Source organism: Thamnophis sirtalis, unplaced genomic scaffold (assembly GCF_051295495.1).
Source record: "Thamnophis sirtalis isolate CommonGarterSnake01/CBP01778 unplaced genomic scaffold, rThaSir2_p1.2 scaffold_7, whole genome shotgun sequence".
Taxonomy (NCBI): domain Eukaryota; kingdom Metazoa; phylum Chordata; class Lepidosauria; order Squamata; family Natricidae; genus Thamnophis; species Thamnophis sirtalis.
Genome location: NW_028261387.1, coordinates 15981859 through 15998593, shown reverse-complemented (window position 1 = coordinate 15998593; position 16735 = coordinate 15981859). Strand labels below are relative to the sequence as shown.

Here is a 16735-nt window from a genome sequence, read left to right as displayed (position 1 = left end):
GGGAATATCCTGCCTGGAGAGCAGAAGTTTAATTTTTCAGCTCCTTCTCCCTCCGAACCTCTCAGGAGAGATTCCATTGGCAGCCATATGATCTTTTCAATACAGCTGGGATTTTATGGATGCAAAGAAAACAAGAGGAAAATGTTCTTCATAAACCTTCACTACAGGGGCCAAAACAGAAGTGTTAAGCTAGTGAGCTTAATCTTTTAATTAAATGTAAGCATTAATATTCAGCCTTTGTACTCACTTTGATTTCTGTTAGCTGTCTCATATGGAGACAACTCTATTGCTGTTGACCTTGAGACTTCGTTCCTGAACACACTTATGTTGAAGCAACTTTGAATGAAGTCCATGGCACTTTCTTTCGAGTTAGCATGTTGACAATCGATGTGTTATTCATTTCTAGCCTGATAGGAATTTACTGGTAATTAAAATATGATGATTCCCTTCCCCTTATCTTGAAGTTTAAATAGCAGGAAAAATCTGCACTTAGGCTATAAAAGCCCAAAAGAAAATTAGCTGAGCTTTATTCGAGATGGATGCTTTTAATTGCAGTGTCAAATTTTAAATAAGGTTCAGCGGAGTATTAAGAATCTTAAGTATTAAGACTATTTACTGGACAATCAATCTGAAAATGATCAACTTTGCATTTGTCTGATAATCTCCCTCCCCGCTCTCCACCCATCTCTATAATTTATTTATAAAGTTTCAAGTTTATTCATTTCTGCATTAAATTTACCAGCTTGCAATCTATAGAATAAGAATTTACCATGTTCTATGTAAGCTAATAGCCGATCTTGTCATTTGTTCCTCTGATCCATCTGTAATAGCAAATATTTCCTCCACTATAGACTGAGAAGTGATAAAACAAAACAAAATGAGAGAAGGAAGAGTTCAATCTCCCATGACTAACTCTTCTCCCCTTTTATTGGTGTGTATGTGTTTGACTAATGGGGACTGCAGCCAAGAAATTAAAAGACCCTTGTTCCTGGGGAGGAAAGCTATGGCAAATCTACACAGCATACTAAAAAGCAGAGACATCACCCTGCCAACAAAAGTGTGTATAGTCAAGGCTATGGTTTTCCCAGTTGCAATATATGGTTGTGAAAGTTGAACCATAAGAAAGGCTGAGTGCCAAAGAAGTGAGGCCTTTGAACTATGGTGCTGGAGAAGACTCCTGTGAATCCCTTGGACTGCAAGGTAATCAGCCCTGACTGCTCTTTGGAAGGCCAGATCTTGAAGATGAAACTCAAATACATTGGCTACCTAATGAGAAGGAAAGACTCACTGGAGAAGAGCCTAATGCTGGGACAATTGAGGGCAAAAGAAGAAGGGGACGACAGAGAATGAGATGGCTGAATGGAGTCACTGAAGCAGTTGGCATCAGCTTAAATGGACTCCAGAGGATGGTAGAAGACAGGAAGGCCTGGAGTCCATGGGGTCACGATGGGTTGGACAAGACTTCGCAACTAACAACAAATGTGTTTGAAGTTCTTATGCTTGTTCTTCATGGACTATCCCACCATTTTTCAGATCTGATTTTGGAGCACACATGGAGCATGTCCTAAACAAATTTCACCCTAAACCATAGTGTGTCTTGCAATAAATTGTGCATGCAATAGGAAGTGATTCAAGAAAAGTCAGTTTACAAAAAGTGGATCTTAAATATAACTTCCTCCATTGATGGAGGCAGAAAGCCTCTGTATGTTAATTGTTCAATAACAATTGTGAATTGTTATTAATTGTTATTACTTGTTAATAACAAGTATTAATTGTATGTGTGTTGAGTTGTAGTATCAATTCTATGCATGGCCATTTCCCTGGCCATTTTAAGCACAAAATGTTGCATTAAATAGAAATTTAAGCCAATCCAAACAATCGGCTTCTGTCCTTATGGAAAGAAATGATCCATCTGGACAAGATCAATAATGCAGGTAGCCCTCCTTTAAGAACTATAATTGGGACTAGCAACTTCATTGCTAAGTGCCATAGTCCCCAAGTAGAAAATCTAAACTTACCACATTATTTTCCTTTTGGTTGTTAAGTGAGACATCATGTGATTGTAACTTACTTACTTCCATTTTGTCTGTTAGTGCTGGAAACTGGTTGTAAAGCGTGTGAATGGTGATTGCAACTACCACATGGCACTGCAACAGTCATAAATTTTAGGATTCATTGCAAAGCTTTTTTATATATCACTGTAAATTTGAATGGTAAGGATTATCTGTTAGGAATATAATCTAACAGATGGGTTGGCAATATATAAATCATGTAACAATGTCGTACCTGTTTCTTTAAATCATTCTGTAAAATGTGATTGTTTGCTGTTTTTCTCAATTGGCCATAAGAGGGAGCCAGAATGACTGTTAGCTCTCTGTTCGTTAGATGCTGGGCTGATCTGATCTGAGTGTTTTTGGAAGCTGGAAGTGCCGTGAGCTATTGTAAGTTTTGCAACTGCTAGCAAACTATGAATACCGGACTGTTTGTATGTTTATGGACTATGTTATTTGGATTATCCCTTAACTGAAAGACATTGATGACTGACTGTCTTATCTGTGTATGATTTTGACTGTTTGATGGACTCTGATACCTCTATTTCCATGAAAGTAAAAGCCTATTTAAACTGCAGTGTCTCTGTATGCTTGTTTGTGTGTTCTCCAACACAACTCTCACAATGCTTCTCTGAACGCACTCGGTCTCCCTACGGGGAGATTAGCTAACATTATCTATATTGTGTAAAATGTTTACAATTAACTAATAGCAGGGATGTTGCAGGACTTGTGCTATACACAATAAACAGCCTGATTCTCTTAGATTAATTTTTTTTAATCAACTCCAATTAACCCAGAGCAGCATGATTATGACTACAAGATTTGAGCTGCAAAAATATGAATCACCACTAGTTGGAAACAAAAAAAATATAAAATCCTAACTCTCTGATGTCACCTAGTGATTGTCCAATTTTCTGCACCCCAGAGCTGGTAACTCTAGGTATGTTCAGTATCAAACGATAGAAGGAGATATAGTACATCTGGAGGATAATGGTTTCTTTATCCTGTTCTAATATGATCCCATAAGTATGCAAAATCTTAACAGTCTTGCAGTGTATTCTTCAAAAATAGGTCCTCTCTTCAGCTTAGATCCCTTCAGATGTAGGCCTTCAAGTTGCAGAATTGTCAGCAATGTCCATAAGAATTAAGAAGTTTTAGGAGCTGGTGCAAGCTTGCTTTAAAGAATGCTGGTTTGGAGCATCTTGCAATAATCTAATCTTTAAATATAGTAAACAGTTTGATGCTTGTGAAGTCTGACACGAATGCTGTCACATCTACATTTTCTCCACACTATGCATAACATTATCAGTGTCTGTCATCAAGTATTGCCTCTCACCTAGTGCATTTTCCCCTCGAATCAAACAAGAAAAACAAAGCTAGTTACTTTACCTTTGGCTCATGGGAGAATTCCTCTAGCAAGCTGATCATCATATGTGTTTTTTATTGACATTTTTTCCAGCTCTGTCATTTCTTTTTCAGATGATGTGATCAGAAGAAATATCCCAGTTGTGTCTGCATCACAGATTTATCTAAAGGCATTGCCACACTGGTCATGTTTTCACATCTCCAGAATAGATCTTTAGACAAATTTTAGCACATCTATCTCAGTTTTATATCTCTGTGCTGCACATGTTTTGAAGGCAAAGGTGTTTGTACAATCTGGAAAGAACATCTTTTAGTGAAAGCTTTTAACCTGCTGGGCTGTGTAATTCATGCAAAACTCTTTTTCAGCTGCTCCTTTCTATTCAGGATGCAGTGCTTTTTCAGCTTTATAAAACAAGGACGTCAACAAAGTGTGGTGTGCTTTAGGCCTCTTCAGATATCACACAACTAGAAAATGCTCTTCATCAACATCTGCTTTTAGCATCTGGAAAACAGCTAATAAAAGGGATGAATAGAGAAAAAACTATATATACAGCATATGTATGTATGTATGTGTGTGTGTGTGTATGTATGTTTTTCTATTTTTCTATTTCTAGAACTATTTACTAATGCTAATAAATACCTATTTCCCTGGCCTAGCTGATAAAGGAGGAGAGTCTGTGGCTTAGTGGTTAATACAACTGCCTAATATGTAATACAGCCCAGGTTTGAAACCCAGTAAGGGTATGGCTAGCTGATGAGAGCTAAATAGCTTGAAATAGATCTATACTAGTCTCCCTTTATTTATTTATCAGCACAAATGCAACACAAATGTAACAAAAAGGCAACATTAAAAATAATGGCTTTCTGTCTGGATGGTCTCTTGAGATGAGCCGATAGACAGAGAAAGGAAGCAGTATGCTCCTTCCCATATTTAGGCATACCAGGGTTGTGACACAATATGTGTGTGTATAGATAGATAGATGATAGATGATAGATAGATAGATAGATAGATAGATAGATAGATAGATAGATAGATAGATAGATAGATAGATGTAGATGTAGATGTAGATGTAGATGTAGATATAGATATAGATATAGATATAGATATAGATATAGATATAGATATAGATATAGATATAGATATAGATATAGATATAGATATACACACACACATTATATACTGTACATATAATTTATATTTAAAGAAATAGCTCTTTAAAATCCAAACCTTCAAGTAGCTAAACAGCCTTTTCAAAGATTGATCGTAAAAGCATATTCTATTTTTAATGTAGATACCATCTTATCTGCAAAAACCTTGGCAGCTGTTAGATGTCAGCAAAGGATGACTATTTAGCTCTTCTGTTTATCACTATCTAGTGATGATCTGAATTTTTTGCAGCCTTGATATGGTAGCACTTAACTTTTAAAAACCATTTATCATCAATGTGATCATTGTCACCCATAACGTGGCTCTTTCTCCCTCTGTTAATATGTTGCATATCGTCTGGACAGCTCCCATAAAAAAATGCTGTTTTATTCTGCTGGAGAAACACCTGCTTTACTCCATCCTTGTTACTCCTTACAAATCATAATCTGTACTTAATGCCAGATGTCTGCAAAATCAGAGGTAGATTTCTGTACTATTTGTTTGGTTCCTTCTTCTCTTCTGTATGGATGATACAGCAGTCGCTTTGTGCATTCCGACTGGACTTTAAGCCTATAATTCAATTCAGCAAAGTAAATAAGATGAACTTAAATTACCAAAAATCAAAAGTGCTGGTATTTGCAAGAAAACCAAAGCAGGGCAGTTCGACAATAAATAGAAATAAAATCAAACGGGTGCTTTAAAATCCTCAGTGATGATTAAGTTATTCCTTTTCACTTCAGGAAAGGAATTAATACTGGCAGCTGTAACATTGTTCGAAGCTAAAAACTTTGCCTCATTTTTATACAGAATACAGGAAGGACCTTATATGAAAAAAAATATCCTTGAACAAAAATTTGAAGGCCCATATTTGTGGCTCCAAGGATGTCCCCAGTGCAGAACTGAATCTCAAGATGGAAATGCCCCACATAGGGTGTGGTTGTTAGATATGTATATTCTTATGAAGCTTCTCCTTGGGTAATATCGTATTGCCAACTAGGACATACAAAACCTTTGCCAGACCAATTCTTGAATAAAGCTCATCTGTCTGTAATCCGGACTGTATATCGGCCATTAATACAATTGAGCGAGTCCAGAAGTATTTCACAAGAAGATACTACACTCGTCTGCTCACAACAGAATACCCTACATCACCAGGCTTGAAATTTTGGTCTGGGACAACCTAGAACTATGCCGCCTATGGTTGGACCTAAGTGTAGTACACAAAATTATCTGCTACAACATCTTACCAGTCAATGAGTACTTCAGCTTCAACCACAATAATACAAGGCCACAATAATACAAGACAGATACAAACTCAATGTAAACCGCTCCAAACATGATTGCAGAAAATACGACTTCAGCAACAGAGTGGTCAATGCCTGGAATGCACTACCTGACTCTGTTGTTATATCTTCAACTCTCCAAAGCTTTAACCTTAAACTGTCCACTATTGACCTCACTCCATTCCTAAGAGGTCTATAAGGGACGTGCATAAGCGCACCATTGTGCTTACCATCCCTGTCCTACTGTTGCCATTTATTTGTACCCATTTCATTCATACTCACGTTTATTCTTATACCTATTATCTTGTAAACAATTGACAAATAAAATAAATAAATGAATGAAGAAGCTCCCTCCATCAAAATTGAAGAAGCTTCTTGGATGACAAGTGAAACATCTTCAAGTGAAAACAAAGAAAGTCCAGTTGCCTTTTGAAAAAAACACCTTTGGGACAGCTATGACCTTGATGCCTGAAAATCTCCATTTATGATATATTCTTCTGTGATGGCTTGGTTTTGCTCATTCGGAAGGATGATCATTTCTCACCATATATATGAGCAGTAATCAAAGATGGATTTGCTCTAAGTTAGCTATATACTTGTTTTTATCTTCCAGTTTTGACCAGGTTAAAAAAAACAGTCCTTCAAAAGTTGAATTATATTGAATATCAAGCCGACATTAGTATCCTTTCCCAGAGCTGCAGAATCTTGGTAGCAATGGCACTTGCTAATACAAGCTATCTTTCATATATCAAGTTTTCCCAGATTGAGGAAGGATTTTTTTTTTAAGCCAGAAACATCTGAAGCCGGCTTCCATTTGAAATACCACCGGGTAGGTTCACCAGCACTCACTCACACACTTGCCCTCTGACCCTAGAGAAATAGGAGCCTTCTAGTATGGAAAGTATTCACTGCAGTTTTTATAGGGATTTGCTGAAAGATTACACACTATGCCTGCTTCCCAACCTCTCAGGAAAGAGTGTGATACTTCACTAATCACTTCACTAAGAGCCGAGGTGGTGCAGTGGTTAGAGTGCAGCACTTCAGGCTACTTCAGCTGACTGCAGTTCTGCAGTTCGGCTGTTCACATCTCACCAGCTCAAGGTTGACTCAGCCTTCCATCCTTCCGAGGTGGGTAAAATGAGGACCCGGATGGTTGGGGGCAATATGCTGACTCTGTAAACTGCTTAGAGAGGGCTGAAAGCCCTATGAAGCAGTATATAAGTCTAACTGCTATTGCTATTGCTATTGCTATTGCTATTGCTATTGCTATTGCTAATCTTCTTTCAGAGTCTACCTATGCAATCACCAGCTCAGTAGACAAATTCAGTCGGACTGCAATGAAAATGTAGCAACAACTGCATTTAGTGCCAACGCGAGAAATTTCCCGCCCCCCCCCCCACCCCTGCACTCATTTTTATTTATTTCATTTTATTAGTTTTAGCTTCCTAGCTTTATTTCTTTGATATGCTGATCTTTGACCATCATCATCATAAATCTAATTGGCTTTGAGTCTTGAGTTGTAGTTTTAACAGAAAGCTGGAATAGGCTTACGGATCCTGAAGCTCAGTAACATCTGCACAGCCAGGATTTTCTCTGCTTTATTTTACCACCACATAATGAGGTTAGTGGCAAGCAGGGTTCGCTCATGTGACCGCTGTGCACGCAAACGAGCTTGATGCGTGCTGTGCGCACATGCAGAGTGCAGTAAAAATTTACTGCAGAGTGCAGTAAAAATTGTTCTGTGCATGCGCAGAAGCGAAAAACAATATGGCGCCGCTTGTGGTGCCACCTGGAGAACCAGTTCTGGGGCATGGCAGGCCTGGGTCTCTGCCAGTTCCAGCGACCCAGGCCGCCAAACCACTACCAGTTTGCCCGAACCGATCCAAACTGGTAGGAACCCACCATTGGTGGGAAGGTAATAGTGTTCCACGTGCCTTCGGTGTTTAGTCATGCCGGCCATATGACCATGGAGATGTCTTCGGATATAGTGCTGGCTCTTCGGCTTTGAAACAGAGATGAGCACCGCCCTCTAGAATCTGGAACTACTAGCACATATATGTGAGGGGAACCTTCACCTTCGCCTTCAATGAGATTAGTAGAAAGGACACAATGGCTCACTGGCTAAGACATTGAGCTTGTCAATCACACATAGGTCAGCAGTTTGGCGATTCAAATCCCTAGTGCCGCGTAACAGAGTGAACTCCCATTACTTGTCCCAGGTTCTGCCAACCTACAGTTCAAAAGCACGTTAAAAATGCAAGTAGAAACATCGGGACCACTTTGGTGTGAAGATAACAGGGTTCCGTGCATCTTTGTCATTTAGTCATGCCGGCCACATGACCACGGAGTTGTCTTCGGACAGTGCTGGCTCTTTGGCTTTGAAATAGAGATGAGCACTGACCCCAACAGTTGGGAATGACTAGCACATATGTTCGAGGGGAACCTTCACCTTTAATGAGATTAGTATTTCCTTTGTTACCAAGAAGCAATATTGAAATGATCACTGCTTCTATCAGGCATGTGATATCTATTTCCTCTCTGCTTTTATCTCGTTAAATCCATCTTTTCCTAAACATTGCCAACTGCTTGGTGTCACCATTACAATGATTCTGCAGGACCTAACTATGCTTGGTTCAAGGCATGTTTCACCGCAACCATCATAACAGCTTTCATAACAACCCAACTAGTTTTACATGGCAGCCTTAAACTCATTCAACACTTCTGACGAAGCAGGATTTCATGAATGTAGCTACCAATAATTTTCACAAGTTAGCCAAAGCGGTTCGGAGAGCAATACTATGTAATAGCAACTTCAGAGGATTTTCGTTGCTTTCATCTTTAGAATTACCTTATAAAAGTGTAGATACCTTACAGGGAAGATAGCAATTTCAGCAAATGTGGCTGCAAAGATTTGCTCACAAACAAGTTGGATGCTTTGGAATGTATTTTGTGGCATGCATTCTTAACCACGCGAGACCTAGGCTGTTTAAACTGGTTGCATCTAACGCAAATGGAAGTAAACACTCATTTTGTTAAAAAGGAAGTATAAGGCGTATCAATACATTTGAAAAGACAAGTGGCAACATGTTCTAAGTGAAATGAACTATTTGTATTAAAATGAGGTCTAGGATTATAATTGAATTGCAGACAGGTGGAAAAAATGGAGGGAGGGAAGAATGAAGGAAGGAAGGCTTTCAACAAATATTTTGCCACATTTTTTGAGAAGAGCATCTGTGATGGAACCATCTCTAACCTAGAACATTCTCAAAATGTTGGGCTATCCTTTGCCAGCTACTGTTTGCATAAGGTGGAAATTACAGCCAAATAAATACAGCCTAAAGGAGGCTTATAGAGTGCTTCTGGTGGGGAGCAAAACATTTCGGTCATTTCTGCCCCCTCCAGCCCCCAGGAGCAGTCTGAAAGCCTCCTAAAGGTTATGCATGGCCATTTTGATGAAGGGGTGAGGTTTCGGGAGGCAAAAAAAGCTGTATTCAGTGTATAAGACGCACCCAAATTTTCAGCCTCTTTTTTGAGGCGGAAAATGCTTATACTCCGAAAAATACGGTAGATTTATATACCGCTTCACAGTGCTTTACAGCCCTCTCCAATCAGTTTACAAAGTCAGCATATTGCCCCTTACAATCTGAGTCCTATTTTACCGACCTCAGAAGGATGAAAGGATAAATCAACCTTGAGTCAGTTAGAATCAAACTGCTGGCAGTTGGCATAATTATTGCATTCATTCTAACCACTGCGTAACCACAACTCATGAAATGAATGGCTTCATGTCAGGGAAAGTTATTCTTGACATTTTAAATCTAGAAACTGCTTTGTTTGCAGACGTTCCAATCTCATTTTTGTTCCTAATGAATGGTTTAGTACAGTGATGGTTAACCTTTTTGGTACTGAGTGCCTAAAGTGTGTGCATGTGTATGCGCGCATGTGCCCCGATCTCTAAAATGCAATGCAAGCGCCCCCTCCCCTGCATGTGCCCTGCCCCCCTCCCTCCCCCATGCCCTACTTTGGTTTCCAGGTTAGTATGGGCAGCAGAAATGGAGGAGAAAGGTAGGCCGCTCTGGGGGGGAACCTCTGGAGATCGGGGAAGACCTCGCCCCTTACATATGCATGGCAGAGACCCAAAGGCCAACTGGCCCACGGGAAGCACACATGCATGCATGGTAGAACTGGGCTGGGGCAACCGCTGGAGTGCCTGCATAGAGGGCACTGCGTGCTATAGGTTCACCATCACGGGTCTAGTAGTTAATGATTTAAGGTAGATTAAGACTGCAGTGTGGAATGGTCTAAAACGCATTACAATTCGAACAGGTCTATAAGTTCTTCGGAGATTATTCAACAAAGGTAAGGCCACTGTCAGGAGCCACAGGAAATAATTGGAAGTGAGGTAACAGCTGGGAATTATCAGTTAAACATCAAAGATGGAAATGTGTAGAATCAGATCATCCCAACAAACGTATTGTTTAATCAAGGTTCCAGCCAAAAGAAAATCTGATTAGCTTCTTCTGCCCAGGAATATTCAGTTGTCCTCCTACACCCTGAAATTACTTCAGTGCCAAAATGTTGCATTATCGAATGCTCTATATATTCTGCATACCCTACAAGATAGCCACTTACTTCCCAAACTGAAAGTTTTTCGCTCTAATTATCGCAGTCTATGATATCCATCAATGTACTCAGATTGATATGAAAAGTGTTTCCTGTTTCCCAATAAAAAATAGGCTTTAAATAATTCCTATGATATCGTGAAATCCCTATTAGTAGAGGACTTATAGCACTACAGAATAGGCTGCTAGTATATTTCCAGTTCCTATTTTATCTGCCAAATTGAAAGCTGAAGTAAAAAAAAATGCTGATAACATAATCTTTCATTAAATTAAGACTTCCGGGTGTTGTCGTTATGTAGAATACACAATAAAAAAATATGTAAGCAGCCTTTGGAAAGAGACTACCTTGTAACCAGCAACGCTCAAAAAGCCATTCCGTTTTATTGGCTTTAATGACACGGAGAGCTGTCCCTTTATGTCCTTACAGGGTCTTAGAGAAGATGCGTGTTAGTAAGAAATAGATCACATTTGCCTGCATGTTTAATTGGAAGGCAAGCATTTGTACCATCAAGAGCAACAACAATGATTTGTGCAACAGAAGGCAGCTGTGCTATGATTTTTCTATGTTTTATTACTTTATGTATAACTGAATAATTGAAATAAGCATTCCCGCTCTTTCTTCCTCTCTAAATCTATCACATGCAAGAGCCTGTCAGGGTATGTGTTAATTACATATGGGGCTCAAATTTCAAGGATATTCTCATTATTTGCAACCCAGTACTGAAAGGGAAGCCTCTGGGGATAGGAAACAAAGTGGCCTTAACCATACCTTCAGCCTCAGTTTCAGCAATAACCTAGAACCATGATGGCGAACCTATGGCACCCATGACAGAAGTGAATCCCATCAGCCAGAAGTGAATTCCATCAGCCAGCCAGTGTAGACTGGCAACTACCCGGAGGAGAGCCTTCTCGGTGGCTGCTCCGACCCTCTGGAACGAACTCCCCGTGGAGATTCGGACCCTCACCACCCTCCAGTCCTTCCGCGCCGCCCTTAAAATCTGGCTGTCCCGGCTGGCCTGGAGTTAACGATTCTAACCCCACTCGAATTGTATGACTGTTGTGTTCTTAAATGATGCAGTGTCTCCATGTTGTAAATTGTTTGTCCTTCCCCCCCCCTTTTTGAACTGTGAGCCACCCTGAGTCCCCCCAGGGAAAAGGGCGGCATACAAATAAAGTAAAAATGAAATGAAATGAAATGAAATGAAAAGTGGCACGCAGAGCCATCTCTCCGGGCACACCAGCCATCGCCAGTTGCTCTCCTGGGTTCCGGCACCCACATACGCACCAGCCAGTGCGTCTTCGCACGTGCGGGAGCACCGGAAACTGGAAGAGCAGCTCCCTGGCACACATGCGTGCTCTGGAAAGCTAAGCTTCCAGTTTCCAGCACATACATGCAAGCCGGCCAGCTAGTCTTCATGTGTGCATGCACGAAAGAAACTGGAAGGCCAAGTGAGTGGCGTGCATGCACACGCCAGAAACCGTGTGCACCCACGTGGTCCCGTTTCGGTACAGTGCTGAAAAGGTTTACCAACACTGACCTAGAAGAGGCAGAGAGGACAAGGGCTGCGTATGTTGTGTGATGCTTCATTGTAGGGAATCCTTCAATATTTGCTTGACAAGAAGAAATACAATTATGGCTTCTTTCCAACATTACCTTAATTTGGGGGTGCCATATTAGGTTAAGATTTTACCTTGATTTGACAGTGTCATATTAGAAGGTCGTGTGACTCTTTCTTACACCAATACTGTATTGCCCCAAACTGTAGGGTCCTTGGTGTTCTCTTAGCCTGGTTGTTTGGTTGTAGATGTTTCACTATCCGACTAAATGACATTATTAATACTTGTGCACAATACTTTGCGCACTGATGATGTTATCTAGCTGGATAATGAAACATCTTCAGCCAAACAACCAAGTTCAGAGAGCAACAGGGACTCCACAGTTCAATTCTGTGCTACAGATATTCTCTTCTATTGCCCCAAATCCTAATGCTAGAACTAGTTGTTTCAAGGGTGCCTTTGTGACAATTGTTAGTAGGGAAAAGGTGGTGTGTGCTAATAATATGGCAGCTGTGTCTCCCTATACACTCTGGAACAATCCACAGAATAACACAGATCCAGCCTGAAAAAAATCTCATGGGACCCAGAAGGAAGTAATAAGCTACAAAAAGCTCTTTCTCTCTACTGCCACCTAGAGGTTTCCAGCTTTTTTGCAGGTCAGATCTGGAGGTCTACTTTGCCACTTAAAACCCAGTTATAAATCCCAAAATTTCTTAGACCTCTTGTCTTAAATTATTAGTTTATTAATAAGGAAGTAAACCAATTAAAATATTCAGAGTGGTGTGCATTCAATTGTAGGACTTTTATAAAGTTTGTTTACAACCAATCCAGAATTAATATATTTATTTAGCTCTTCCTTCCTTTTAAAGGTCTCATTTGATTCCCAAATGCTGAGCATACACTTTAGATTCCTAAATGTTCATAATTGTTACCCAGCATTTATCTTGGTTTGACAATAATGTGTATTTGAATGGGAATATGCTATTTCATCTGTGAAACTTTTTCTATTGTTTCCCAAGTAGCATTTGTAGGTGGCATATTTAATTTTGACTCTCTTCAGTTTTTCACTCCTGTTTTTTTGAATTCGTCCCAAAAGAGCTTTTCTCTCTTCTTTTTTAGAATTTTAACATGAATAGAACAAACACTCATTTTTTTTTACTTTATGGCCATTTACTGTATATCTGGAAAACACTAAATTACAAATTAACAGCAATCATACTGACCAGAAGGGGGGGGGAGGAGCCTCAAAATTCTTACTGAGAATAAGAATTTTATCCAGACAATGGTTTGCATAAACCATTGTGCATAATTTTTCAAGTTTTCAAAAACTTTTCAAGTGGCAAGATACTTAAACCTGGGGGAGGGGAAAGGACAAGGACAGGAAAATACGACTGATTAAGCTATATTTAAGCTGACTACACTGCCTTTAATTAAACATGGAAAGGCTTCAAACTGAGCAGAGGTCTGCCAGCATACGCTCATCTGCTCCTACTCATACTAACCTCCAAGCCTTCAGCCATGCAGGCAAACTATATAGCTGCCCTTCTAAATCTAGTTTTCTAGTTTTCACATGTTCAGGCAAGCGGCTGTTGGAACTTTCTGCCTTCACTGTGCTATTGGTCAATAAACCATCTGCCACTATCCCACTATTGTACTTGAGACTGGATGACATCCCAAATGCAGACGGAAGCCATTGGGGCTCTCTCCATTCCACTTGCGACTTTGGATTTGCTCTTTTTGAGAATGCTTTTGAAGAAAAACAGGCTAAGTTAGATTAATAAATAAAACTAAATTTATTTGGTAGGGTAACGGTTGCATTGGCAGTGGCATACCTTTCTCCTTTCCTTCTGAGAAATGAACGCTTTCTATTAAAATCCATAGAATATTGTTTATAGTCCCTGGGACCCACTGCATCACTCAGAAGTGTATCTTATTACAAATGTGTATTATATAATATTTGAAAGAGATATGATAGTATCCTAAGGATTTTAAAATGATATTTGTACTGTCAATCACATGGTAGAAAGAAAGTACAGTACTTATTCTTGAAAACTAAATTATCTTCTTGAAGAAAGCAAGCAGCTCAACATATACACACAAACGCACAGAAGCGCACAGACACAAATAAAAGAGCCAATACAAATACTTGCTGCCCGTGTTTTTTATTAGTAGTAATAATATTACAACGCTCCAGCTAGAAGCTATGGATCAGAACGGATGGTCTTGAATAATTTACCCAGAGGATTGACTTCACTTAACTAAGAGGTCTCAGCATGCCCTTACTGAAAAATAAAAATTGCACATTTCGTATCCTTCTCTTCAGTTAAAAATATGCCCAAAGGTACATTAGACTTCGGCATTTATACAAGTGTCTTTAACTGTGAAACAGAAGCAACATACTTAGGGGCTTACTATCTTCATTCCCCTAAGCCTTATCATCTAATCCTAATGGCACATTGCTCCCTACCAGAGAAGGAAAACAAAAAATAAAAAACCCAATAAGCTTCACATAAATAGTTCAAATCTAAAGACATTCTGCCTATAAAATAAGTTAAAATTGTAACAGGACCTGCAAGGTCAGTTTTGTTGGGCAAAGCAATCCTATACTCAGATGATGCTGAGAATGGAGTCCTGGAGCCATTAGACCAGTAGAATAGCCCCTATAAGCTGTCCACTGACTTACAATGCGGACAAGTATAAATTAGGGTTAGAACATTCAAAATAGCCTGGCCACATACTCACCACCTTATTCTTATTCTTTCCCTTGTTCTAAATCCCTTCTCTGGGGTCTGTGGATTTTTCCTTGACACATTGGCTTCTCTATGGAGATGTTCCCAATTCACTTGGCTATCAATGCAGTATTCCCATTAACTGTGTTGCTGTGGAGCCTTGAAATATTCCAGGGAGGGACTGTGAGCAATTGTATACTAATTCCTCCTTTTAGTAATCTGATGGCCAACCAGTCCTTCCCATTCCTTGCCCCCATTTTACCTTGAATAAATGGGGAATGAACCACAGAAGTATACTTTGTGGTCTGGGTTTCTTCCTCCTTTACTTCTTCGAATGAGGGACTCTGACCTGCCATGTCCACATCACAAAAACAAAGTTGATTGTTGACCGTCTGTTTAATGTCTCAAAGCAAAATGCCACTTAGGATTCTGGGCAGAGAAGTGTTGGCAATCTGCTTTATGAGTATTTCATAAAGGCCTGCTTCTGCGTAATGCTCCTTCCTTCTTCTTCCCCAACTTTTTCAACCTTGTGCCCTCTAAAATGCGTGCAACGTGAGATCAAATATAGACCCCTAAGTTATGCACTCTTTCATCAGAGCAATGGTTAACCTATTGATTGTGGCTTTATACACAGTGATGATTTGCTACAATTGGGTTTTGAGCCACACTATGCCCCAGATATAGGCAACAAAGGCAAGATAACCAATGGACTCATGGATTTCCCCTCTCCCATTAAGTTCAATGGGTGAGAACCTAATAGATCTGGACCTAGAGAGAAAAACACACCTTCTGTGGGAATGCATCCAACAGATTGTAGTAGTATGGGATGTGACCAAGATTGGTTCTCCTCTATTCAATTCCTATCTCTGCTATGCTCTACCCTTTCTGTAAAGATTATCTTCATTAAGAGACCAGCTCTGCCTGCAGAGAGCTCTAGTAGCACATGAGTAAATATTGCAACATAACTGGCATTTCACCAGATACCAGGGCTTCCACTAGTCTCCAGCCCCTCAGCTAAGAGATCTCCAGTATAGGATTGTGCCCTCTGTGCCCCTGCAGCCAAAGTATCGTTTTTTAATACAAATTTATTTAGTCATCTAGCAAATGTGGACATTCACATACCTCTGTAAACATTTTAATAAGGTTTATTATATTTCTGAGAAATGCCATGTGTTTACAGCAGATTTTTGAGCTACATCTTATACATGGTAATAAATATATAACAATATCTATGTTCAGTTCCATCACACATTTGTGTTTGAGGAGAAAAATAAAGCGAGTTGCCCATTAATGTAACGTTCCTTTTAGTTTCATGAATGGTCATATTTAGATGTAAACAACACCGAGCGAGTCATTCCAGATGAGCTACACCCGAAACCGGTGGAGGGTTTCATGACGAATTGCAATGGTCCTGGTAATAAATACCTAGAAAAGGGTTTAAGAAACAAAGGCATAAAAATTCAACAGGTGTCTTCAATTCAACTAGCAAATATTCATCAATAAATAATCTATAAGGAAGAGGGACGTACACTTGTATGATTCAATCATAATATGACCAACCAAGTATCAGTAGAATAGTTAGTTAGTTTATTTTACTTTATTGATTAGCCCTTGGGCCATATCAAAGTGCAGAGTTCCAGACATAAATTATTACTAAAATCTGATAAAAACAGTTTAAAATGGAATTGGAATAAAATACAATAATTTAATATATAGATAAAATATGATAAAATTATATTTTGGTATTACCCCTACAATCTACCCCAATCAGGCTTACTCAGTTGAATAATATTGCCCTTTTACATAAATTATGTACTTTGGAAATGCTTCCCAAATTGGGTAGTTTCAACATTAAAATTTAATAAAGAAATATAATATTTGAAAGTACATCAAACAATTCTAACTTCTTCTTTGAAATGAATTCAGATATATTATTTCTAGATATTATCTGAAATTCATGTTTCTCCCTGTGCTCAGCCCA

At 39.3% G+C, this 16735-nt stretch overlaps 1 protein-coding gene across 1 annotated transcript in view; it reads right to left on the bottom strand.

Annotated features, from left to right (window-relative positions):
• Positions 1-14171: 14171 nt before the first annotated feature.
• The window catches only part of TTLL7 (tubulin tyrosine ligase like 7), an 80474-nt gene continuing 77910 nt past the window's right edge, over positions 14172-16735 (bottom strand). Inside the window, exon 22 of the mRNA XM_087719391.1 lies at positions 14172-16179. Coding sequence (XP_087575517.1) covers positions 16065-16179 — 115 coding nt within the window. The 3' untranslated portion in view covers positions 14172-16064. The remainder of the gene's footprint in view (positions 16180-16735) is intronic.